This window comes from Euwallacea fornicatus, chromosome 11, assembly GCF_040115645.1.
Source record: "Euwallacea fornicatus isolate EFF26 chromosome 11, ASM4011564v1, whole genome shotgun sequence".
Taxonomy (NCBI): domain Eukaryota; kingdom Metazoa; phylum Arthropoda; class Insecta; order Coleoptera; family Curculionidae; genus Euwallacea; species Euwallacea fornicatus.
In genome coordinates this window covers 4,446,732-4,471,455 of record NC_089551.1, presented here as the reverse complement: position 1 = coordinate 4,471,455, position 24,724 = coordinate 4,446,732, and the positions used below count along the sequence as shown (strand labels likewise).

The 24,724-nt window shown below is 33.7% G+C and overlaps 7 protein-coding genes across 12 annotated transcripts; 4 read left to right on the top strand and 3 right to left on the bottom strand.

Annotated features, from left to right (window-relative positions):
• The first annotated feature begins 162 nt into the window (after window positions 1-162).
• On the top strand, window positions 163-3,657 carry LOC136342244 (zinc finger protein 8-like). The gene is made up of 4 exons (XM_066287847.1): window positions 163-788; window positions 1,260-1,442; window positions 2,477-2,747; window positions 3,197-3,657. The coding sequence occupies exons 1-4, from the start codon at window positions 477-479 to the stop codon at window positions 3,577-3,579; spliced, it is 1,149 nt and encodes a 382-aa protein (XP_066143944.1). The 5' UTR covers window positions 163-476; the 3' UTR covers window positions 3,580-3,657.
• A 503-nt stretch (window positions 3,658-4,160) lies between these two features.
• On the bottom strand, window positions 4,161-9,088 carry LOC136342256 (thialysine N-epsilon-acetyltransferase). The gene is made up of 3 exons (XM_066287864.1): window positions 8,983-9,088; window positions 8,586-8,912; window positions 4,161-6,979 (listed from the first exon to the last, which is right to left on the bottom strand). Exons 2-3 carry the CDS (start codon window positions 8,664-8,666, stop codon window positions 6,539-6,541), a joined length of 522 nt encoding a protein of 173 aa, XP_066143961.1. The 5' UTR covers window positions 8,667-8,912; window positions 8,983-9,088; the 3' UTR covers window positions 4,161-6,538.
• mTerf5 (mitochondrial transcription termination factor 5) lies at window positions 9,083-11,863 on the top strand. Of its 2 annotated transcripts, XM_066287845.1 has the most exons (8): window positions 9,086-9,215; window positions 9,269-9,473; window positions 9,529-9,760; window positions 9,840-10,039; window positions 10,343-10,644; window positions 11,040-11,265; window positions 11,324-11,576; window positions 11,682-11,863. In XM_066287845.1, exons 2-8 carry the CDS (start codon window positions 9,356-9,358, stop codon window positions 11,830-11,832), a joined length of 1,482 nt encoding a protein of 493 aa, XP_066143942.1. In that variant the 5' UTR covers window positions 9,086-9,215; window positions 9,269-9,355; the 3' UTR covers window positions 11,833-11,863. The 2 variants fall into 2 exon arrangements, with proteins under 2 accessions (XP_066143941.1, XP_066143942.1); XM_066287844.1 differs by having other exon boundaries at window positions 9,083-9,473.
• Window positions 11,855-14,405, bottom strand: Elp3 (elongator complex protein 3). Its single transcript, XM_066287838.1, has 8 exons — window positions 14,251-14,405; window positions 13,949-14,197; window positions 13,248-13,891; window positions 12,947-13,164; window positions 12,657-12,887; window positions 12,466-12,599; window positions 12,303-12,416; window positions 11,855-12,243 (listed from the first exon to the last, which is right to left on the bottom strand). The coding sequence occupies exons 1-8, from the start codon at window positions 14,270-14,272 to the stop codon at window positions 12,053-12,055; spliced, it is 1,803 nt and encodes a 600-aa protein (XP_066143935.1). The 5' UTR covers window positions 14,273-14,405; the 3' UTR covers window positions 11,855-12,052.
• Window positions 14,406-14,582: 177 nt separating this feature from the next.
• Window positions 14,583-16,950, top strand: Polr3F (RNA polymerase III subunit F). Of its 3 annotated transcripts, XM_066287853.1 has the most exons (5): window positions 14,583-15,235; window positions 15,335-15,591; window positions 15,665-15,903; window positions 16,478-16,596; window positions 16,826-16,950. In XM_066287853.1, the coding sequence occupies exons 1-4, from the start codon at window positions 14,922-14,924 to the stop codon at window positions 16,553-16,555; spliced, it is 888 nt and encodes a 295-aa protein (XP_066143950.1). In that variant the 5' UTR covers window positions 14,583-14,921; the 3' UTR covers window positions 16,556-16,596; window positions 16,826-16,950. The 3 variants fall into 3 exon arrangements, with proteins under 3 accessions (XP_066143950.1, XP_066143951.1, XP_066143949.1); XM_066287854.1 differs by lacking the exons at window positions 16,478-16,596; window positions 16,826-16,950 and having other exon boundaries at window positions 15,665-15,714; window positions 15,770-15,900; XM_066287852.1 differs by lacking the exons at window positions 16,478-16,596; window positions 16,826-16,950 and having other exon boundaries at window positions 14,584-15,235; window positions 15,665-16,012.
• Window positions 16,004-23,188, bottom strand: LOC136342234 (probable phosphorylase b kinase regulatory subunit beta). 3 transcript variants are annotated; one of them, XM_066287828.1, is made up of 21 exons: window positions 22,971-23,188; window positions 22,779-22,889; window positions 22,567-22,702; window positions 22,401-22,474; window positions 22,112-22,320; window positions 21,409-21,538; window positions 21,200-21,351; window positions 20,970-21,142; window positions 20,702-20,865; window positions 20,317-20,561; window positions 20,009-20,023; window positions 19,252-19,610; window positions 19,023-19,198; window positions 18,821-18,966; window positions 18,613-18,763; window positions 18,433-18,557; window positions 18,194-18,374; window positions 17,918-18,083; window positions 17,663-17,855; window positions 17,452-17,607; window positions 16,004-16,319 (listed from the first exon to the last, which is right to left on the bottom strand). In XM_066287828.1, the coding sequence occupies exons 2-21, from the start codon at window positions 22,882-22,884 to the stop codon at window positions 16,158-16,160; spliced, it is 3,219 nt and encodes a 1,072-aa protein (XP_066143925.1). In that variant the 5' UTR covers window positions 22,885-22,889; window positions 22,971-23,188; the 3' UTR covers window positions 16,004-16,157. The 3 variants fall into 3 exon arrangements, with proteins under 3 accessions (XP_066143925.1, XP_066143926.1, XP_066143927.1); XM_066287829.1 differs by having other exon boundaries at window positions 22,779-22,893; window positions 22,981-23,188; XM_066287830.1 differs by lacking the exon at window positions 20,009-20,023.
• A 93-nt stretch (window positions 23,189-23,281) lies between these two features.
• On the top strand, window positions 23,282-24,403 carry LOC136342252 (stromal cell-derived factor 2). Its single transcript, XM_066287859.1, has 3 exons — window positions 23,282-23,516; window positions 23,608-23,973; window positions 24,028-24,403. The coding sequence occupies exons 1-3, from the start codon at window positions 23,438-23,440 to the stop codon at window positions 24,246-24,248; spliced, it is 666 nt and encodes a 221-aa protein (XP_066143956.1). The 5' UTR covers window positions 23,282-23,437; the 3' UTR covers window positions 24,249-24,403.
• The last annotated feature ends 321 nt before the right edge of the window (window positions 24,404-24,724 follow it).

The window sequence follows — 24,724 nt, the reverse complement described above, 5'->3', positions numbered from 1 at the left end:
GTGCGGTACTTAGCCCCACCAATTAAAGTGCGTGTGTTAATTAGAAAACGCCCTTTCACATTCTATGGCTAATAAAATGCGTACAGCATTGTCATAGTAATTTAAACACGGAAAAATCGTGCAGTTTGCGTGAAGCAACTTTCTAACAACAAACGCGATATCAGGCGCTGTTGCCATTTTATGACATAGCTGAGAATTTAGGAAGCTTTGCTGCTGCATCTCATCTGTCATTGCATTTATTTCATTTATTCCATGTTGAATGAATAATAAATATTTACAATTATAAAATGCAAAATGTAGTCAAGTTTGTTGTTTATTAATTTTTACGTGGTACCCACTGCAAATGGGTTGATAGATCAGTATTTCCGTAGTTAAAGGAATTGATTATTCGACATCGTAGGATCTCTAAATAAACAGGACCGTGATTTGATTTGATTGCTACTCCACAGATAGCGAAACTTCTAATCCATTTAAAGATGTTTCTCCCCAGGTCAAAATGTGTAATTTGTGGAGAAAACATAGCAAGGATCAAATTCAACCTAAAGACAACAAAGTCAGAGAAGTCAAAAACCTTACTACTCAAATTTGTAGAGAAACTTTACAAGAACATATCTTTTTTGCATTGCAACATTTGTTCGAGTTGCTACCAACTCTTAAATGAGTTGGATGTTATCCAACAAAGAGAAAAAGAATTGTTTACTCAATTGAAAGATTTCATTTCAAAAGTTGAAAATTGTAAAACCTCAAGAATCCTTAGACAGCCTCTTAAAATAGGAAAAGATGATATGGTAAGTAATAATGCTGGGTTTACCAATTAATCCAACATAATCCAAAGTTAAGCAAGATTTACATATTAACACAACTTAAAACTCAAGTCAAGTATCAAGAGAGATATTATTTGCTAAGAAATCTTTTTAAACTTATCTGAGTGATTATTAAATTTAAGCTAAAAATTAGCATTATTTATCTTCATTTATCTATGTTTCATGTCTTCTATTTTTGTAAATTAATTTCTATGATTTTTTTTGTATATCTTATACAGACTCTAGAGTATAACTGTAGCACATTAAAAATTTGTGAGTTTAGTAAGTTCATTGAAAATTTCAGTATGGATACATAAGTCTCTATTTAAATAGAATTTCCAATACATACTTTTTTATGTTAAACATGTTTACCTGCAGACTAGCACGACCTTGTACAACCTTATATTATATGAATCAAAAACCTGGCTTAAATAATTCCTTCATCTATTCTTCAAGGATGATGAACTTGATCCTGAAGAACCTGAAGATAAATTACCTGATCTTAATTTAAAAAATTTGCCAATAAAAGTAAAACGAATAAGACGGACCACTGATGATCCTGCCATTTCAGAGAAGATAAGTTTAATTCCTGAAAGTGACTCTGATAATGATATGAGGAATGAGAAGGTTTTTGAACAGGTTTGTCACATTAGACCTTAGATCTGAAAAATTTTGATCTGGATCGGATTGATTCTTATAAAATTATTAGATTATTTGCTGTAATTCAAGTTGACTGGGATCAGTATAATTAAATAAAAATGAGCTTAATCAGTTTCTAAGGATTAATTCAATCCAGGCTATCCTTCTGAAAGTTTTTTTATAACAACAGATGAAAATTATTAGCATTTTTCCTATTAAAGGGTGTTCCTTTAAAAAATGGGACTATTGCAAAAATTTTGTATTTTCAAAAATTGTTGCTTCAATTTCACATTTTCTTAGGTGCCTAGATATTGGTCAGATTAGCACTTTAATATAATTTGGCCCTAAGTGATAAATTATTAATGTGCTGTGTGCTGGTAACTTTAACGGGAGGACAATTTCCATGAAAACCCAGAAACCAACTAATATATGGCCTTAATTTGAACATTTCCATAGATATTAACTACCTGGTAAGTTTGCCAGCACATTACCTATAAATAATTTTGCCATAAATGAGCCTATTCTCTATATGGTGTTTAAAATTTCGAGTTTTGCACGTGAAGAAACAAAAAAATAAAATTGGATATTTAATTGTAAAATCTCATAGGAAGACTACAGATTAAAACTTTATTTTTCTTATACACATGTCTGCCATATTGAAAAATAGAAAAATAAATTATGTACTATTAAAATGGAGGTTTGATCTTTGATATCCAACAATCAAATCTAATTTTATTTTCCATTTTTTTACATGAGACTCGAGGCACACAATTTGAAACAACTTTTACATGTTAAAGTGCCAAATACTAATAAATTACTATCTTGCCTATTCAATTTCTTGGGTATAAGTATTTTGACAAACATAAATATCAACAGTTTTCCTTTTTACCTTAAGCTTTAGAAATTGATTTTAAGTTTCTTAAATATGGATTTTCTGCTATGTAGGAAATGCACGTTTTTGCAATAGGAAAAGTAATTTTCCATATTTAAGTTTCTCCAAAGTTCCATCTTATCTGTTTACATGTATTACACAGATCCAATCGTCAATCCAAATGGATTTATCCAAACATATTGTCCAGCACATGACAAAAAGCAAACCCAAAACTGTCTTGTGTGAAATTTGTGGTCAAAGCTTTAAAACTAAAAGTGGTTATGAGAATCACATGAAAAAGCATGAGGGTGCTGAGGATGAAATGAGACTCTTGGGATTGAATAAGATGATAGAAGGACCTTGTTTTTGTGATGTATGTGGTAAAGGTTTCAATCAAAAAGCTTCATTGAGTAGGCATTTTGTCATTCACACAGGTAAGATTTACTTAATAATTTCTACACGTTCATATTAGAGAATTTTAGTTGTATATATGTATTTACATATACTTTATATGGTGTGTGTCAAATATTTTTCACTTGCTAATATCCTTGAGCACTGTATCAAAGTGTATGTATAACCAAAGACACATTAATTGATATTCAATAAGTAGGAGTCTTGTCAGTCTGTTTAGATTCATTAAGCAAGTTTAGATTAAATTTCGCCCCTTACTTTATTTGAGTTAAATTGATTGAAAACATGTGTTAATGTGCACATGTAATGAAATATCCAGTATGATCACATTGTCTTGATTACTTAAACTTAAGTACAATTGAGTAGGAACTGTACGTACGGTTATTAAACGACGTTATTTTCTTTTTCATTGCATATAGTTACTTATGTTATTGAGTTCACTAAAATTTAGAATATTATAATTTTTTGTTAGGTGAAAGCCGGTATCAATGCGAGGCCTGCGGCAAAAAATTTCTGCATCACAGTTCATTCAACATGCACAAAAAAATCCACGCGGGCGAGAGAAATTTCAAATGCGACATGTGCGATCATCGTTTTCTCACTAATTCGCATCTGAAACGACACCTACGAGCTACCCATGAAAAGGAAAAAAATCATAATTGTATGTCTTGCGGGAAAAAATTCACAGAAAACTACAATCTTATAGCTCATATGAAGATCGTTCATAAAGAGCCTACGCGAGTTGACGAATATGTGATCGAAGAAGGTATAAAGCAAGCGTCACTTCTGGATCAAGAAGGTCGAATAGATGTTCAGGAAGTGCAAAGTGTGGTATTTAATAATTATGTAAATTAAATACTGGCTTAGGTAAAGTGCAAAATAATGATTTGTTATTATCAGTCTTTGTATTTAGCAATACATGCTTAAAAAGTGTATCCCTATTTAGTCATTACCTACTTAGGCACCAAAGTTAGAATTACAGAATTATTAGGCACTTATATATAATTAGGAAAATTTATCAAAATTAACCCCCGCTCTATCAAAAGTTACTTTTTAAATTAGTTTTCAGAAAAATAAACGAAATGTGAGAATTTTCATGAAACTAATACCTTTTGTGAAAGGAAATGATGACATGACTCATTTCAAAGAAACTGTCATTCCTCAGCGATTGGAAAAAGGAATTTTAGAAATACGTTGCCGATGGCTACTTTGCCAACAAAACGTAAAGCAGTATGTTTATCCGATCTCTTGCGAAGATTATTTTCAGTTTTAATTGAGAATAATATCCAACTACACCGCAACAAAAACGTTACTGGTAAGATTTGAAACCTATTTTCTTTGATACAGAATTAAAAAGAACTAATTGGGCAATATATTGATATTTATTTTTGAACTGTAATGGACCAAAATAAACTTAGGTATGAAAATAGCAAGTAATCAAACAAAAAGTTTTGCCATTTATTGCTAGCTCATGCTGCTTTAATTATTTACCGAACAAAGCCTATAATATTTTTTCATCTCATATAAAACATACTAGGTATACTAAAATTATTTGTATCATATCTAAACTTAACACTAAAGTTTATCAATTAAAACATTGTTGCCAATTATTAACAGTCTCAATAACAGTGTATAAAATTATATCTACACTCAACCAATAACCGAACCGACCATTTCTTAAAATGATGATGCGTTTCAGATTTACGCCAAAAGGTTGTAGATCTGTGAGTAACAGGTGTTTTAAAAAGTTCCTGGTCCAGAGTACTATATGCATGTCTTAGCTATGTTCAGTTTTGAATTAAATTTTGCTTTTTACACATTTCACCTGTAAATAATGATATAAGTTGCGACACAAAAAATGCTTACAAATCTTACCGGACTCTTGACCAGGAGATTTTCCCGTAGTAGATGGTGAATCATAAACGTAGCGCGTTGATTACGTTATTTGCTACAGTCACGCACAAAAGTCTTGGTACAGCATATTATTTCGCTAAAAAGTGTTAATATTTTGTTATACGTGTTACTAGTTACTAGTAACAATTTGATTTAAAAAATTGACCTTATAAGATGAAAAATATCATTTATTTTTCTAACAATAGGTTACATTCACAAAAGTCTTGGTACAGGACACATGTTTTCAATATTAATATTACCAAAAATTAAGAATGCACTGGTTTACTATTTGTTTATAACGTTTATGTAACTACATAAAAATTGCATAAATCTTTGGTTCGGTGCTTCTATTTATGTCTTGTTTTTTATTAGTTTTATTCAACGTGGCCAGAAGAGAGTTAGGTGTGGGCGAAGGAAAAATAATGATTAATTTAAATAAATATAAACGTTTTACGATGATATTTCAAAAAATCATAAAAAGAATTCGGAATAAACCACAAACTGGGCGTCCAAAATCGTTATTGGAAAGGAAAACGATACGTTTTAAACGAAATCAAGAAAGATTCTAAAAAACATGCTTGAATCTTGGCTTCAAAAGTTAGGCAGTACTTTGGAAATACTGTCCACGAAGAATACTTCGTAGAAAAGAATATAAACTCCGTAGTACGAGAAAGAAACCCTATGTAAGTCACACAAGCAGAAAGAAGGGTCTTGATTTTTCTAAGCAATACCGAGTGATGAAACCCGAATTTTGGGAAAATATTATTTGGTTCCATGAGAATAAATTAAATATTTTTGGACTAGAAGAGCAGAGAAAAACAGGAGAAGCGCTAAATCCGATAAATATAATTACAACAATCAAACATAGAGGAGGCGAAATAATGGTCTGGAGTGGAATGGCGGCATCTGGTATAAGAAATTTAGTAATAATTGATAAAATCATGAATCATCAAATGTAGCTTAATATCTTAAAGGAAAATTTAAAGCAAAGTGCAGAAAAATTAGGGTTGGCACGTAATTATTACTTTCAGCAAGATAATGACCCCAAACATAAATCGTATGTGGTACCCCAGTGGTACACCACGTTTATTAGAAACACCTCTTCAAAGTCCACATTAACCTCATAGAGCATCTATGGGATCATTTGGAAAAACTTAATACATAATAAAACTGACTTAAAAAAAGTTATCTTGGAAAAATGGGCAAAAATAACAAGCGACGTATCAAAAAATTAGTTTAACCAATGTCAAACTGTTTAATGGAAATCCTGAAACGCAAGGGGTACCCTGTCCGGTATTAGTTTACTTTATTTTTATAAACATAGTTCTTTTATTATCTGTATCAAGACTTCTGTGAAATTTATTTGTAATTAGAATAAATTAATCTTGTTTTTTTATAAGCAGGTTTTTAAAAATAATTTTCATAATGTTATTAGTATGTACACATACTGGAATACATATATTTAATTAAAATTATATATTGTTGTTATTTCACAAAAATATTCAAGACTTTTGTAGGTGGCAATGCGGTGTACCAATACTTTTGTGGGTGACTGTATTTATCATCAAATATCGAACTAACGGCAAGTAACCAAAGAATTTATCCAAGAAATGACTGTGATATTTCATTGCCTACTCACGTGTTTGTTTTTTTATTTTCACTCTGTATTATACTTACAACTCATGCGATGGCGTACCGCCGTTTGGCAGTGTCTGAGATTAAGAAGGAACTGAAGTGCGGTTATTTTTCTAATATTGACCTCAACTATTTACTGATAGAGTTATCAAGTGTTATGGCATTTTTAACAATGAATTAGTGTGTTTACTTTTGGTAATGTCTTTTTGCCTGACAATAAAAATGAATAATCTTAAATAAGCAGTGCTTAATGTCGTTTCCTAAGCCTAAACTTCTCTGGTAATCGTTATGAGATATTGGGATCCGGTGAGAACAGTCTGTTCAAGCAGGTTTCGTCCATTCGAAATTGATGCCATTTTTCGTGCACTGTCATATCTACAGCCCCCAATCGCTTGTAGAAATCTCCTGCTGGATTCCATGACAAAACATGAAAGTCCATCCTTTTGCTGGATGTTTCGTGGGCGATTTTTGCCACTGCCAAAAACAGTTGAGTTCCAATGCCATTTTTGCGGTACGCAGGCTGGACGTAAAGGTCTTCCAGGAAAATCGACCGTCCCAACCACGTAGAGTATGATGTGTAATAAAGAGCGTAACCTACTATGTAACCGTCCGACAGTTCAGCGACTAAACATGTAAAAGCTGGATTTTCACTTTCGAAACCATCTTTTTCCAAGGTAACTGCGTCCAGGGTCATTGTATGTTCCAATTTCTCAAATTCCGCTAAAGCCTAGAATAGACAGTCACTTATTACAGATCTTGTGATGTTCATGCCTTATCATAGTCTAGACTACACTTATTATGTATTAAGACTGTTAATTATATATTATACATCAAGGCCGTGAAACATGTTATTGTGACCCGAACGTCTATTTTAAATCCCTAAGTGCGCGGTACCGAGGAATCTAAGAAGTAAGAGTCATAAGCGTTTGACAACTGCGTTGTATACAGGTATGACCAATTCAAGTCGCAACATAGGAATTGTGCAAGTGGGAGAGAGACCGCATCAGTTTTGATGCGCCAACGAAGTGCGTCGAGCGGCCAGCCATTGAAGTGGGCGGAGTCTATTCGTCCGGCGTTTCCACTTCGATGTATAGATCGATTTAGCTGCCTTTGTGGCGATAGAAATTTTTAAAAATATCAGGGCAATGTAAATAAATGGAAGAAAAGAACGAAAATACCATAACTCTGCGCGCTGAAATTGAAGTTTCTTAGAGGCTTTACTTGCACCTGTATAATGACGTAGCTAAATTATGCTATAATGGAGAAACGTGCAATAGTTTATAAATAAGTTAAAATTCAAAACTAATTTAATCCATCACTAAAATATATATCAGTAAAAATTCTGAAACCGTAAAAGATCTGGCAACTGGATTTGGCCTGACTCCGCCCACTTCAACCGCTGGTCTTCCAATGCATCTCGTCGATTTTTATCGGAGGAACATTAAACCTTATCCGGTACTTCTTCTTACACAATGCCTATGTTCCGACTTAAACTAGTGATACTTATATACTGTTATTATTTATACTACTAACGCATATTGCATCATAATATCAACGGTGATATTTCATTTGACATTCATTACCATGACAGCGATAAATGAATCAACAATAGGGTGATAATATCGTTAGGGCCGATTAGCTCTCTAGGCAAATAACGAGCCGTATGTGTGTTCATGTATTAACCTTTGGCTTTGTTTTTGGAAAAAAGTTAGGAAACGTACTTTTACAGTCATTGAATATACCCCAATAATGATGTCTTTTAAAACTAGTAGTAGAAAGAATGTACTATCATGGTAGCTTAATGTATTTGAAGGCTTAGAATTCAAGGTCCCAATGTAATTAACTGAGGTCGTTAAGACATAAAGAATGCCTAAGCATAGAAAGGGCTTCAGGTTTTATGATTAGCGCTTCAGAAATTGTTAGAAAAGTGCATTTTAAGCTGAATTGATCGTACACACGTAGGTCCAATTGCTTTTCGTTTCTGAACTACAGAACGATCAAATTTAAAAAACAAAATATAAATATAATTTTTTCCGAGCGTCCAAGACGTCTGAAACGTTTATATGAGAGGAATCCATTTTAAATGCTGTTTGGACCATCTCCGAAATTCTGCTTACAACACCCGGGACACCCTGTATACATACGGTGCCTACGTGCACCTGAATTCTTCAGCACGCTAGCGTGTTATGATTATTTTAGTTCTAGCAGAACCACCTTGAAATCCTTTATTGTGGAGTCTGAATCGTGATAAGGCATTAATTTTGCACACCTACTCGTAATTTTGTGAATTACGTAATACTTATAGGGGAAATTATAGATCAAAATCGGCTTACCCTGATCATTTTATAGACCTGCGCCATATCCTCCTTTTTGGCCCTTCTGATGGTCACGTTGATTTCTTGTTGCTTCATCATTTTGAATGCGTTGACCGCACTGTCGTCCGACAACTCGAGAACTATTTTTAAAACTGATAACGTTAATAGCTAATCGCAATCGCAGAGCGCAGAAATTAAATTTTTGACTTTGAAGAGCAAGATTTAATTGTGAACACGTGATCGTCTCGCCCTGACTTAGAACAATAAATTGTTTATGTTTGGTTGCCGCTTTATTCCGCTCGCTTTAATTATGAAACGCACAGTTTCAGGGTCTGGTCCTGCCTCCTGTGATCACAAATATAATTGATTTAGTTTTAATTATACGATCTGATCCTAATAATTATCCCTAAATTACCTGGGTAAATGAAATAAAAATATTGTGGAGAAAAAAATCTGTGGAGCGGGTGTGTTCAGGGTATATCAATTAATGATCCACGCGGATATCGAAGTCATTTCGATCGCCCTGTAGTAGAGCGCGTCATAGGCCTAACACAAGTGAAGCAGATTTTTATTTTGAATAATCCTCCATTATTACGTGTCGATTGCGCCGAAGCTTGACGCGTATCTAACAACAAAGACGTCATAAGGGTACCAATTTTACTAGAGTGTCGGCAATTGTTTACTCCATCCGGTCCTTCTAGATCATCGCCAATTCATAACCTCAAAACTTCGGAAGAGACGGCTATAATGTCCTCTGCCCGCTATTCTTTAAACATTAAAGAAACAGGATGTTTAAAAGGTTGAGCTTTCATTATCCCAATTTAAATTTTATTAATGTAGCACATAGGACTTCCTACAACGAAAATTACAAGGAGACAAATTTTCAAATTCTCGCAAAGGCTTGTGGTAAGGCAAGAGCTTGAGGAGTATCTCTGGAAATCCAATAATAATCTTTACGAAGGTTTCTCTGGAGCAGAAATCTATGGGTTGTTCAAAAAACATTCTTCCTTCTACAAAATTGAACCAGCAGTTTTAGCAGAATCAATAAAGTTCTGCCATAAACTCGGATTTTCGAAACAGGACTTGATACAACACTCTAATTTACTCATTTCCCATCCTGTGACAAAAATCAACCATTACAATTCTCTATTGGACAGTGGTTGTACTCACATTGATGCTCATTTACTTTGCCGGTAATTTATAAAAAAATTTCTTTTTGCACTATTTATAAACTAAGTTTGTCGATTCCATATTCATAATATATGATTTTAGGGCTCTAAAATATTTTAAAAGTAGTATTCAAATATTCAAACTTAGCGGTTATTTAAACTCTGATGCTAATGTAGCTGATAGCCTTTTGAGCCATGTAAAACCACCCATAGAAAAACCCAAATCTTTGTGTGTTAGTTTAAAGGTTTTGGATGCTAAGTTATGGACTGACATCCATAGAGAGATTCTTGTAGCTTGGTTAAGTAAGGCAGTTTTGCATATGAGTACTGCTTATCTAAACAGGAGCATGCAAAAAAAATTACCTTGATAGAAAAATTACCTGGTTATCAAATTTTTATCTTTCATAAAATAGCAATAAGGAGTAACTACAAATGTTGTTTAATTGATCAATTATTGAATCAAACATCATAGATTTATTTCACAGCTTGAAATATTTAAATTGAGTTTTTGAAAACATTATAAACATCACTTGGTTCCTTTTAGATAAGGGGTATGCATATTATACCTTTCAATTATACTGAGTTGTTTAAAATAATTTATTTTAGAGATACGCCTTCAGGCAACTGATGATGAAATTGCTAAGTTACTACGTATTCATCAAATGATAAAAAATAAAAGCTTCAGGTCCATCAATGAAAACATTACTTTAGCCGAGGATATAGGACTTAGTAGGGACAAAATACTAAAATGTGGTTATTTGTTAAACAACTATCCAGAGTACCCAAAAATCATGATGCAGCAACATCCATTTTTTGCAGGACTTGATATTGTTAAGTCATATAAATCCAATCCAAAAATGATGATGGTCAATCCTAGAAAAATTTTGGAAATCTATAACATTTTAAAGGTATCTTTTGTATCGCTTCTAGAGGATATCTTAAATTGTAATGGCTAAGTTTTAATCACATACATATATGTATGTATACTACTGATAATACAACAAAAACATCAGAATTGGGGTGCTTTATATGCTATTTTCTGAAACAGTTTGAAAACTGTCACAAGATCAAAGAACTCGTGAACGTCAAGAGAGTTTCATCTTTAGGAAATTAACAGGTTAGTAGGTAATAGTGAACTACAAAAACCTCTACCTTTCATACCTTTTATTCTAGTGGGAAGCATTTGAGAACTTTTTTTCCGTTTTTAGACCATATGTGATTAAATATTCGCCAATGCAATTATATGTATGTATAAAAGCCATAAAAAATGTATCATACTCAAATTTTGTCTGAATTTCTGTAGGAATATAATGTCACTGATGAACAAATTCAATGTAAACCAGATGTGTTTACCATGAGTAGTGTAACTCTACGAGAAAGGCTGAATTACATTCCTGAAGTGCCTGAATTTCGGCTATTATTGACGCATCCGAGGATGTTAAAACTTGTAGTTCACCACCATAAAATTAAAAACAGATTAGATTTTATACGATCGGCCAAAATTCGCTGTGCTAGTTTTAAGACAATTGGTCAGTAGTAACATTTTATACGTATAAATGACGTTTTTCTACTATGAAATTCATTTAGGCAATTTAGCTGATGAACGTTTTGAACATTTCATTCGAGAGGGTAAGGATTATAACCATCCGAAAGATGTGCTAGTTTTTTTCAGTCAATTATTGAAGAAGCCCTGTGAAGACCTCAAGCCAAAACTTTTCTCCCATCCTTACCATGCATATGTTCCTTTGCTTGATATAGAAAGTACATACTTTTTACTAACTGACATGGGTTATCTGGTGGAAAATTTAGCAAGGTGTCCTCAGATTTTACTATATCCTCGGTAAGCGTTATTGGAAAAAACGTACTACAAGAAAACAAATGTATATTTTTAAGTAAATGCATAATTTATGTATTGCTTTAGTAAACCGTAAACAAAACTTTGTAGGGATAAAGTTCAGAAGAAATTAAAGAATGTGTTGAATGACGTACGATTGCGAAGTTCTTCTCAGTATACACAAATAAAACTGGCATTGTACTACATTGAAAAAGAATTTCATTTTACTGGAGACGGAATCTGGAGAACTGATGTAGTTTAAATCGATGAAATAAAAAGACGGGTAACCAAAATCGTTTCCTTTTTATTTACTTTTATACCAATATTGAACTCTGAGGCCTGTTTCACGCATGATCGATTAGTTTACTATGGATAGATTTAAACAATGATTCCACCTGATTCTCATCATTAATAGTCTGTCGCTTGTGAAACAGACCAAAAAATGTAAAATTTATTCAATGTCAAGTTCAATAAATAATCAACTATTTAAGCTCGTTCTTCCACTTGGCCAGCCATTTGTCATCTTCTGAATCGTCGTCTTCAAGATTAAACTCATATTCTCCGTCGCTATCATATGAGCTTAAATCTAGTTTTTCACCATCATAAACTTCCTGAGCTCCGTGATAATCATTGATGAGATTTTTCACCATGTAGGCTCCTTGAAGCTCGTACCCTTAGGGCGAAAAATTTTAAAATTATCGCTGCTAAATAATAAATATTTTTCCTACTTACCTAATTTTCGATAGTAATTCCTGGTACCTACTCCTGATATTACAGCGATTTTTATACTCTTATGTTCATTTTTGGCTATATCTTCGGCCCATTGCATCAAAAGTGTTCCGTAACCTACGTAAATTTTCAAAACAAAGATCCCAATGTCGCGCAACTAACTTACCTTGGTGTTGAAATTTTGAATTGTCCCGACCACTGACTGGAACCACGCTACCATAAACATGCAATTCTCTAACAACTGAAGTGTCTCCTAAAAGTTCGGGTCTATAAGTCATTTCTTTGCTACACTTTCTCAATCTAAAAAAAGCATTTCAATTATTTTATATATGTATTGTAAAATGAAAATAAATTAACCTTAGAAGGCCTACTAAGATATCTTGGTCTGGATCCTCATAGCTTAAAAATGTTTCCCATCCACCATTTGCAAAATAGTCTCTCCGAACTGGTTCCACATCATAAGGTCTAACTTTTTCATGAATTTCTGTAATGCCAACTTCCCTAGTTCGTACATCTCTGCATTTCAGACCCAAATCTCGCATACGCTCCAAAGCCAACTCTCTGAGATTTCCATGTTCCACCCCTGAACTAAACAACTTCCATTAATATAGCTTGTTTCACGTGTAATATTATTGTGTAATTAGTACCTAACCAAGGGCATAGGGATATCACGTTGAACTCTATAGACCCTAGTCCAAGGTGGCACTAAAGCCAGTATTTTGGCAATAAGGTCTACTAATACTGAAGGTGGGTAGCTTTTGTAGCGACCAGTTTTCCAAAGCTCATACAGACCTGTTCCCCTAATTACCAAAGTTGGATAAATTTTTAAACCATCAGCTCGGAACGAGGGGCTTTCAAAGAAATGCTTAAAAATAAAATTTGATAAAAATGGGATTTTAAACAATTAATTGAATGATTACAAATTGTAAAACTTAAAATGTCACTCACAATAAATTGTTCAATGTCTCGCTCTAAATCCACATTTGGCAAATCAGGCATCATATGAGCAACTACTTTAAATCCAGCATCTTTTGCCAAATGAAATGTCTCACACACTGCCTTTACTGTGTGCCCCCTATTTGTATCCAAAGCCACATCTTCATAAACAGATTGCACACCTATTTCCAATCTAGTGCATCCATATTTTAGCATGTCTGATAAATGCTTTTGCAGGCAGTAATCTGGTCGGGTTTCTATAGTAATTCCAATGCATTTGGTGTTTGATCTTTCAGAATACATTACTGCTTCCTCTACAGAAGCACTTTTGTGTCCAGACAGAGCATCATGCAGGTTTCGAATAAAAAAATCTCTGTAATCTTCTGGAAGACTCATGAAAGTGCCACCCATTACTATAAACTCCACTTTATCAACTGAATGGCCCAGCTGTTTGAGCTGCTCCACTCTGTGGCGAGTTTGCAAGTAAGGGTCATACCGAGCCCTAATAGCTCGCATAGATGTAGGCTCATATCCTGTATAACTTTGGGTGGAATATTCAAAATCAGAGTCAGGGCCGCCAGGACAATACACACATATATTTCCTGTCATATTGATATGGGGACACCTATGGGGCTTGCACATTACTGCTACTACTGCTATCTATGTAAAAGATAAATGTAAAGGTACAACAAAAAAATTAAAACAAATGACACTTGCCCCACTGGCGGTTCTAATTGGCTTTGCCAAGAGTTTTGGTACTAATATTTTCTTGTAATTAAGGGGCACAGCAGCAATGATATCAACCAATCTGGGGGATGTCTCAAGACCATATTTAGAGGATATTTTGTGTTTTAATGCATTTAGGTTGACATTTCGCTTGGCTTCGTGAGACTTGATGAGCTCCTGAACCACCTCAGCAACAGTAATTACTTTACGTTCCTCAACAGTTAGGTGAGTAAATTCTAGAAAGAAATTTTTTTATTTTAGTTGCTTTGTTTTAGTAACTTGTCTTTACCGTTTTTTCTTTTGCCACCCATTATTGCCTAGTGAGATGTATTAAATTAAAAATTTAAAGTCAAAACAAATGTGGAAATTAATAATTAATTTTTCACTTTTTTTTCTTTTTATCCTTTTATTTATTGAAAAAAAAAGGTCTTTTCGTGAACGGTAAATTCGATTGAATTTATCGTTCGTATCAGCTGATTGTGAATAAATCGGATTGGTCAGCTGTCACCGGAGATCATTCTGATTGGGTAACAAATAATTGGTAGGGTTCAATTTGAAAAGGCCTAATAATTTCGACTGGCGAGATTGGCTCTTATCTATGCAAATGCAAAGTAAGGTTATGTTCCTCGTAAAGCTATTAACTTTAAGATTTCCGTAACGATACACATCACGACTTATAACCATTTTTTTATAAGAAATTAATGAAAACGTAAATTAATCAATTCCAAGTTGTTATATGATACAGGAATTTATGTAATACACAAAAAGATACATTATTTTCGGTTATTACTTAGACATAGCGCCTCGAATGTTTATAACTGAGGTTAACAGGGTGTTCCAATGATTTACTAAAACATTTCAATCTGTTTTACACAACGTGCTTTTCTATTTTTATGTTTCCCTTTTCCATTCTATAGTAACTTATCAATACGAAAGAAACATAAAATAAAAAACGATAAGATGAGTGTTGAAAATGTTCGAGTCAATGCTGAATCCAGACTCATTGAACTGGCACAGCAGAATCCAGATGGAATCTCTAATGAAGATTTAAAACAGAATATGCCCCAGGTTTCCCTTCAAGATCTTACAGAAATTATCAATAAGCTACTCAAAAGTGGCACCTTGGAGTTATTCACATCTAGAGGTGAATTACTTTATAAATACAAAGACCCTTCCCAAAAGACTGCAGGAAAAGGTTCTGATATTGAAGCAAAATTGGTGTATAAAATCATAGAGGAGGCTGGGAATAAGGGCATTTGGATTAGAGATATTAGGTAAGCTTGGACCAATCCAATAATGAAATCATTTTATTGGTTTTGGTTGTCTTTATTCCATTATAATATCTGCAAGTTCTATAGTTTAACTCATTTTAGATTTAAGTCAAATTTGAATATGACTCAATTAAATAAAATTCTAAAGAACTTTGAGACAAAGAGCATTATCAAAGCTGTAAAGTCAGTAGCTGCCAGTAAAAAGAAGGTTTACATGCTGTTTGACTTAGAACCAGACAGCTCAGTGACTGGAGGTGCTTGGTACCAAGATCAAGATTTTGAAAGTGAATTTGTAGATGTTTTAAGTCAACAATGCCACAGATATTTGGTGCACAGATTAGAAGATGCAGTAAAACAAGGTGTGTTGTCTTTTAGTTGTTCTTGTAGTATGTAATAATATAAAAAGTAATACTTCTCTTACCAAATTTTTAGGAGGAGGTCCATTATTAGTACACAACCGTGCTTATACTAAAGCTTTAGAGGTACAAAATTTTATCTCAGAGTTAGGTATAAGTAAAGTTGCTCTCTCTATAACAGATATTGAAAGTATACTTTATACTGTTGTCTTGGATAATAATGCCGAACGAACAATGGCACCAGATGGAACTTTTCTCTATAAGGCAATAAATAAATTTTTACCTCCAACAGGATTGGTGAAAACTTCCTGTGGGGTATGTTTATTGGCAGATAAGTGTGCTTCTACAGGTTCTGTAAATCCTAATACTTGCGTTTATATCGCCGATTGGTTAAACAAAAGCTGAAATAAATAGCTTTATAAGATTCTAGTATTTTTTACTCCCTACTTACCAACTACAAAACAATAATCATAATAAATATTTGTTATGCCAATAACTATTATATAAATAACTAAACTTAAAAATAAAATATTGTATGGCACAAATTGAGTCGATGATCTCTTTAAAAATCATTGAATCTTGCAGGCAGCTTGGGAATTACTATCAAACTTGTCAGAAATTTGGCCGCCTTTAAGAACCGTATTAACAGTAGCTCTTGCCAAGTATCCTGTAGATTGCATGTAAGGAATTTCCATCAGGAATTTGATTTTTTCTTCTTTCAAGTCGTGATCCTGAAACGAATAATTACGCGCTTATTGTCTTTTAATTGTGGCCATTAAGTCGGAGAAATAATTATCTTTCTATAAATATATGGGCCTGCAAACCACTTTCTTCAGTAATAAATAAAAATGCGAACAGTGTTGATATTCGTTTTAGTATTTTCTTGTAGGGTGTGGGCTCAATTTCTGAATGGCAGGAAATTAGAAGGTCCCATACCAGAACTTTGCGCAGAGAGAATTATACATGAGACCTCTCCATCAGGCCAGAATTATTTTTACCAATGGAAAGGTAGTATTATTCGTATTAAATACTAATATATGTATGTTTAGATTGACTAAGAGAAGTACATACTTTGTTTCTACTCGCCATTAAGTACAAGTGACTTACAGATTTAAGTCACCACTTAATTTAAATGAATAAATTATTTTTACTTAGAAACTTTATTTGCAAAAAGGTTTTATATCAGAAGTTTAAAGTGGCTATATATTTTTTCATATGTAATTTTTTTGCTAATTAGAAAAGATGGAGGATGAAGATTGGTTAGGCGCAAGAAACTTTTGCAGGATGAGATGTATGGACTCAGTTTCTTTAGAAACTCCCCAGGAAAATGAGTGGATAAAAAAGAAAATTGAGAGTGAAAACATTATAGAAATCTGGACATCAGGGCGAATCTGCGATTTCAAGGTTTGAATAGTAATAAATCTCGATGTAATTTAAAGTTTTATACGAACTACATTCTTAACAGGGTTGTGATCGAGAAGACTTATTGCCGTTGGAAATTAACGGATGGTTCTGGTCGGCAACTTTTCAAAAACTGCCTCCTACCACCGATACAAATGCTAACGACTGGTCGCCCACTGGGGGTAAAGGTGTACAACAACCAGACAACAGGTTAGACTCTTCTAGCATGTAACTTCGTAAATATATCATAATTATTTTTAGAGAATTCAATTTAAATGGGAAGACGGAAAACTGCATTGCAGTGTTAAACAATAAATATAATGATGGAGTTCGTTGGCATGATGAAGTCTGCAGCAGGAGGAGGCCTTTTGTATGTGAAGATAGCGAGGAACTTTTAAGATATATCAGATATATTCGGCCAGAATTAAATATAATGTAATTTTCTGTAACATAGACCTTTACCTTGCAATACATGTGGGCTGCATCCTTGATCAATTGCCGCAAATCCAATGGTTGATTAAAAGTTAATTCTGGATTTCGTCCTAGGATTGTGGCTACAATAGTTAAGAGCTCTACTACTAGTTGTCGGTATTCGGGTACGTTGATGTGATTTAACATCTGTGAAAAACCATTACTTTTAGTATGGCTAATCAAGAGAAATTCAAGTATTTACCTGTTCAACTAGAAGGGAGAAAGTAAGCTCGTTTTTAGTCATGTTTGACATGGTAGGTTCTTGTGGTATAACATTTCCTTCTACTATCACTCCTTTGGGGGTTCTTAGCATGACATCCCACACTTCATTGTAAAACGTGTGCGGAACACGACATAAGCAACCTTCCAGTTGTCTTTTTTGAAATGGTGTTAATCTGTGAAACGAATATAGTATAGGTAATTTCATAGATATTAGCTTTAAGTTTCAAGTACTTACTGGGTATTGTCATGGTCAGAATCCCATTCCCTTATGGACAGTATTTTGTGAACCAGCAATCTGATTTCGTATGGACTATGATCTTCTAATTTTTTGGTACACCCGATAATAGACAGGTAGTATTTCATGGCCTCCAGAACCCAACCGACTCGAATTTTCAAAATACCTAAAATTCAATATTACCAACGAAAAAAAAAGCTATAATAATGCAGCCAGAACCAAATCTATTACTTAAAGTTTTAAAAAAATACACAAATTTCCCTTCGATAAACTTACCTCTGAATAGCTCTGGATTAGTCGAAATTAACCGTCCACAATATAAGGTAACTTCTTGCTGTAAAACTGCTTGTATGACATCATAAGGCTGTATAGTACTGTATACGATCGACTGAATTTCCGAGGGAGTCATTGGTTTGTCGAAAACCGTTTCTTTTTGTTCAATTACACCGACGGTGAGCTGTGGTTTGTTGTGAATTATAGGTACCTGAATTTTGAAAGAGAACAATAGAACAAACCTGCTTTCCATGTACCAATACGGCAGTAATGAAGGGACTTATTGAATCGACAGTGTGATGCAGCAAACTGCTAACGTACCGGACCGCTGCCCAGTGTCTCAGACAGCCTGCCTGGTGATACAACCCTGAAGATGATTAAAATAACAAAATGAAATTGAACATATGGGTGTGATTACATACCGAGTAAACATTCTTCAATAGTGCGATCCCCTAATTCGTAATGCTTTCCCTCCTTTTTCAAAATAAACCCATATAACTGGGCACGAGCGTATAAACTCTCCATATTTCTGATCATTTCAATTAATTCATTTGTTGCCTTGTTTTTATACTCCTGAAACGTGGATTTACATGAAAAGCTCACAAGAAACTCTTGTTGAAAATTACGTACACAAAGATCTTTGAGTTCGTCATTGTAATGCGATACTCTAGGAACGTCAGTTAAACTTTGATAACCAATGTAGTCGTGTTCTAGTTGCTGAAAATGATTGAAGTTCTCTGTAAATTCTTCCATTGCATTCATAAAATCTAAGTGCTCTGTAAAATCATTTTTATTACTCTCGCTTTTTGTGAATAAAGAATATTAAACGCACCTACACAAGAGCTTGAAATCAAATTCTGCAAACGGCCAATTCGAACTTTAACATTATCACAATATCCTTTTTTGAGCATGGCCAAAAGGTCCAACATTTTCTTAAACTGTGGATCTCTCATATGCTCCTCCTTGATTAACAGGCAAACTGTAGGGCGTCCCGACAATCGCCAATACCTAAAGTACAAATGTAAAATAAAGAAAATACTAAGCTCGTTCTTTTATGGCACCTTCCAACAAATTGCAGCTCAGTCTTAATATCATCAATCAATAGTGCCATGTCCCGGTATAAGTAGAAATCAGACACCTCAAAAATTAAGGGATAACACAAAATCGTCTGACCACATATCCGGTAAAGCTTGCTTGTGCCTAAACTTCCGACTGGCCTTTCAGGCCTGCCATGTAGCTTTAACTTTTTGTTGACGCCGAGATTCTGGTAAACCTTAACTAATTGAGTCGAAGACCAAATTTGCACGGGTTCCACTTCATGCGGTGTTTGAGTTTGGATACCGTATGTGGCCATCATGGCTTGGAGTCTCATTGATTCGGCGATTAGGACGATTTGAACCACTAAGTCTGTCGCTGTACCCTGAGTGAAATATCCCGTATAAGTACGCGTGATTATCATATGGGGAATTAATTTAATTCAATGAGAAAGTGCACAGAAAAATGTAACTATGTCATGCGTAAGCAAGTGCTAGTTATGTTGGCTTTATACAGCGCACAATGCATAGCATAACATATATATATGTATATATAAAATTACATGGAAAATTTGAAATCTTTTATACTTTTTATGTAATGATTATACATAATGTTATGGAGTATGCCCTGTATAAATCCAACATAAGTCGGAAACTATACTAAGGAAGAAATGATTATTTCTACTAGAACTCAAATAATTCCATTACCATTCCATATTATAAAGAAGTACAAGCTTAACAAGATATACGCACATTACAAGAATTAAAACAAATTATTACTTACTATGGAAGGTTTCGCCTGCCAAATGCAAAAATTAATTATTAGATATCAGTGAATAAATATAGTTTTACAATAAAATAATATTTAGTTACATATCAGTACTTTCATATTTAGGTGTAGATAAATATTCGTGTACGTGTTAATAGTTAGAAGATCTTAAAAAGATCAACCAAACATAGTTGTTGTTTTGCCATATTGTCAAGAATAATTAGGTATATGTTTATATATAGATACGTGATTTCTAAATAAGATACGAACAGATTAAAAGAAACCCATTTGGCCAACGTGTTTTCAGCAAAAAAAAAGTTCACCTGAAAAGCTGAATATCTACCCCCTTTTCTTGGACGATTGTATGAGGGTAAGTATCTCCTTATAGGGTCTAATTCATTGATATGTAACAATCCTGCAGTGAGTAATTGAGCCAGAATGAACATGGCTTGATTCCACAGATACAACCCTTGATCAGCTACCATTTTTTTGTGCGCAGTCCCAGGGATCTCGCGCTCTTTTTTTAGGTTTTCTTCAGTTACATAGTAGTACATTGGTATCACTGGATCTAGAAGGGAGAAACTGAATAATTTACAAGCTCTGTGGCAGGCCTACTTACTACAGTTTCAAGCAAACAATTACACATTTGATTCAGCAGTATAACCATCACTAGGCAAAGTACAATGGTGTATATCTAAATCTACTAACCATCATTGTGATCCAAAAATATTCTCCTCTTCAATAAGTCTTGGTATTCTGTTATCTGATCAGGTAAATTTTTAAAAACACCATCAATAATCATAAATATGTAGAATAATGGCCACTCGCATTCAATGTCTTCAAAATTTTTTAATTCTTCCTTCTTATAATACCTGAAACATTCCATTGTCCTTCTCATTGTTCAAAATTAACTTACCCATAATATCCCTAGTGATAAAGACTTAAACGCCTTCAAAAACTTTTATTTAATACTTACTTTTGCTTAGGGTTCTCTAACACTGTTCTAAACCCATCTCTTGTAAATCTCTTAAATCCATAGACTCCCTTTAAGCGATTTACTATGTTATCTTTTGTTTGCTGATATAAAAGTTCTTCATGAGTTGCAAATGCAGGAAAAGTAATAGTTGGAAGAAGTGCAGCGTCTACTTCCTAAAAATGTGGAGTTTTCCATAAGTACTTAATATCAAGGATAGAAAATGGTCTTACTTTTGAACAAGATTCTCTAGGTAAAAGCGTTTCAAAAATGCTTCTATTCCTGTTATGAGCATCAATATCTACATAAACAACACTCCATGAGGCTCCTTTTTCTCCAAATAAATTGCAGCCGTTTATAGCCTCCAGTGCAGCTTTGGCTAGCCCTAAATTTGGAAATATCTTACACTAATACATATTTTTATCAACTTAGCAAAAAATACCTATTGAACTCGCATGTATTTCTGGGTTGCCATCATTGTACTTGGAGCCTCTCTCCCACATTCCAAAATCTGGAGTTCTATATGCACGTTCAACATAATACACCAAATTTTGTACAAATGCTACCTCATCCTATAAAATTTATGAAATAATTTATACTTTAGTATAGTAGTATGAGTAGGATATTAATTTATGTACACTGAGTGTCCATGCAAACCTTGGACATAGCACATTAACATGAGAAATCGCTTTTTATTGTTTTGTGCCTGCACGGATTATCCAATTGAAAAACTTTTACATGCGGATCATAGTATTCAACACTAACCATTATCTTACAATTTTTTCAATCTTTTAGAACCGTTTCAGTCCAATACACCTCCAAATGTCAAAAAATTGAATGTCCCAGGTAACCATTCCATGCCTCAATCAGTCAGAATTAAAGTAAGAATGAAACAAGTACAGTCTTGAGTCTGATTAATTATTTCCCATCTTAAGCACTATAAGCTCTATGTAAAAATGTTTCAATTGGATGATCTGAGCAGGAACAAATAAATAAAAACAGATTTTCCATATTAATTTCTTATGTCCAGGTCTTGCCTGGATGCTCAATATATATTACAGGAGATAGGATATTTCTTTTGGTTATAATTTTTCAATAATCATCAAATGCAAGTTCCTGGAGGAACAACCTATATAGAGACCTACCTGAGTATAAATGATTTGCAATCCTGAAGATATCATTTGAACCAGAAATAAAAGATAAATTGAGACAACATCGATTTGTAAATGGTTATACTCATCATCAGAGAAAACCTGATTACCACTGGTAAGATGGAATTTAACATGTAAGGCATGACCAGCACATTGATTTTTTTTAAACAGTTCAACACGAATTGCTTGTTTCATCCAACATTCTGCAAAATTGTATAATAATTAAAGCTATGTTAAGATACAACTAATACAAGAAATGGAATATTAAAATTCATATACCTACCTAAAATTCCTCTCATACATTTTACAGTAGATTGGCCCAGTTCATAAGATTTTCCTCTATCATCATCTATTCTCCTGTTACAAAGTATTAAAAATTAAAAATTTTATAAGATCACTCAACAGTCTAAACAACAATTTCAACTTGTCTTTTTATATTCTTTGTTTACCTGTAAGCTTGATATAAACCCCAAACAGCTGAGGCACAATATACACTTTCACGTACACTTCCTATCTCAATGTCAGTTGATAAGACAGGAAATAAACCTGTGATGGGACTTTGGTATTGTAGCAATTGCCTTTTTACTGAAAGTAAATCATATAACTAACTTGAATTTTTAAAACTCTATCAACCAGGAAGAATTTATTCCCCTGCACCTACCTGTGCCATAGTAAACATCTAATTGCCTAACGGTTTCTTCATAATTAGCAGTTTTAATGAACTGATCAAAATTTAAATCGTCTAATACGCTGTTCTGAACATTCATCTTAACTTGCTGGAATTCGACTTGAGTTATTATTAAATTTTAAATTAAATCTGTACTTAAATGCAAGCAGCGTCATGTGGCATAACGCAAACTAACCTTTTTCTCTGAATAAAACTTATATTCTTTTGTGTGAATAATGATAAATAATAATAGTAATAATAACTATAAAATACTATGAATATAAATAATAAACATTAAAAATAAGGTCCAGTTCAAATTGTTATTAAATATAACTAAAGACCACCGATAATTCTGAGAACGAAAACAAAACATAATACAACATAACACAAGGTCGTACTAAGGACTATTTTTGACAGTGACAACCTGTCAATGATTAATTTGGATGTTCCAAATGTGTATTTCACATTCCATAGTTCCAATTCCAAAGAGGAGGTTAAAAGATAGGTTAGAATTTAACAGAGGTACACGTCAACTTTTAAAGGTTTTGATGCATTTAACAAAAAATTTGTGATTATTGATGTATTTAACATTCTAAAATAATTAAGAATATAAGAGAATAATTACATTAACAAGTCAGTGTTAGAACCTTAGCATGAACATTCTCAGGCGGCTAATAATTGAAGATATGCTAGGTATAATCTTTATACTGCAATTTCTCATTCATTTAGGAGGTGAGTGTAAAAAATTCTCCAATTTAACTTTGAGAGTTCTACTTATTTTCTGAAAATGAATAAATCATATATATCCGTGTCTTAATTTTAGCTGCAAGGCAACAATTTACGACATGTGGATCAGTCATCAAACTCATGAATACTGATTATAAAGTGCGACTTCACTCACATGATGTTAAATATGGGACAGGCAGTGGACAACAATCTGTCACTGCAACAGAAGTGCAGGAAGATGTTAACAGTCACTGGATGATTAAGGCTGCTACTGGCAAAGTGTGTCTTAGAGGAGACCCAATAGCCTGTGGAACAAATATTCGCCTTGAACATGTGGAAACCAAAAAGAACCTTCACTCGCATCTGTTTTCAAGTCCCTTAAGTGGTAATCAAGAGATAAGCGCTTATGGAAATGACCAGGGTGAAGGAGACTCGGGTGACAATTGGACAGTGGTTTGTTCTGGTAAGTTTATGTCATTCTTTTGGTGTTCATCTAATGTTTTATATTACCTTGAAGGTGACTCTTGGCGACGGGATGACAGTGTAATGTTAAAGCATGTAGATACTCAAATGTATTTAGCAGTCTCAGGACGGACTTTTGGCAGACCAATTAATGGGCAAATGGAAGTAGTTGGAGTAAGGTCTTCGACTGGTGCAGTGCATTGGAAAAGCATGGAGGGGGTTTATTTGCATGCTCCTGATGTTAAACATCAAGCCCATATTCATTCTGAACTGTAAAAGTTATTTAGTGTGTATCTTATTTTGAAATGCAGAGATGTTTGTGGTTTAGTTAATTTGTTGTGTATGTAGCTCTTTAGAGTGTGAATTGTATTCAGCTTTATTTAAATACCTAAGTAGTTCAATACTTATTAAATAATTTGTGATATCGTGAATGGGACAGCTATGCCTTGACTAGGACCAATAGTACACAAGTCAATTTAACTGAACTTGACCTAATACTTGGATCAACTAATAAGAATAGTATTGCTATCATCAAGTGTCATAAATGAGCTTCATTTGATTATCATGTTATTCTTTTTTGTATTGGTTCAAATCTAGTCCTGGTTTAGCTAAATTATCTTTCACACAACTGGGCCTTATTGTTTTCCTTCCGGCACCCCTACTATAGAAGCCAAGAAAATATTGAGGTTTGGTGAGTGAGTTGAGGTGAGGGTGCTCCATTTAAAAAATGTAAAATAACAATGCCACACTTC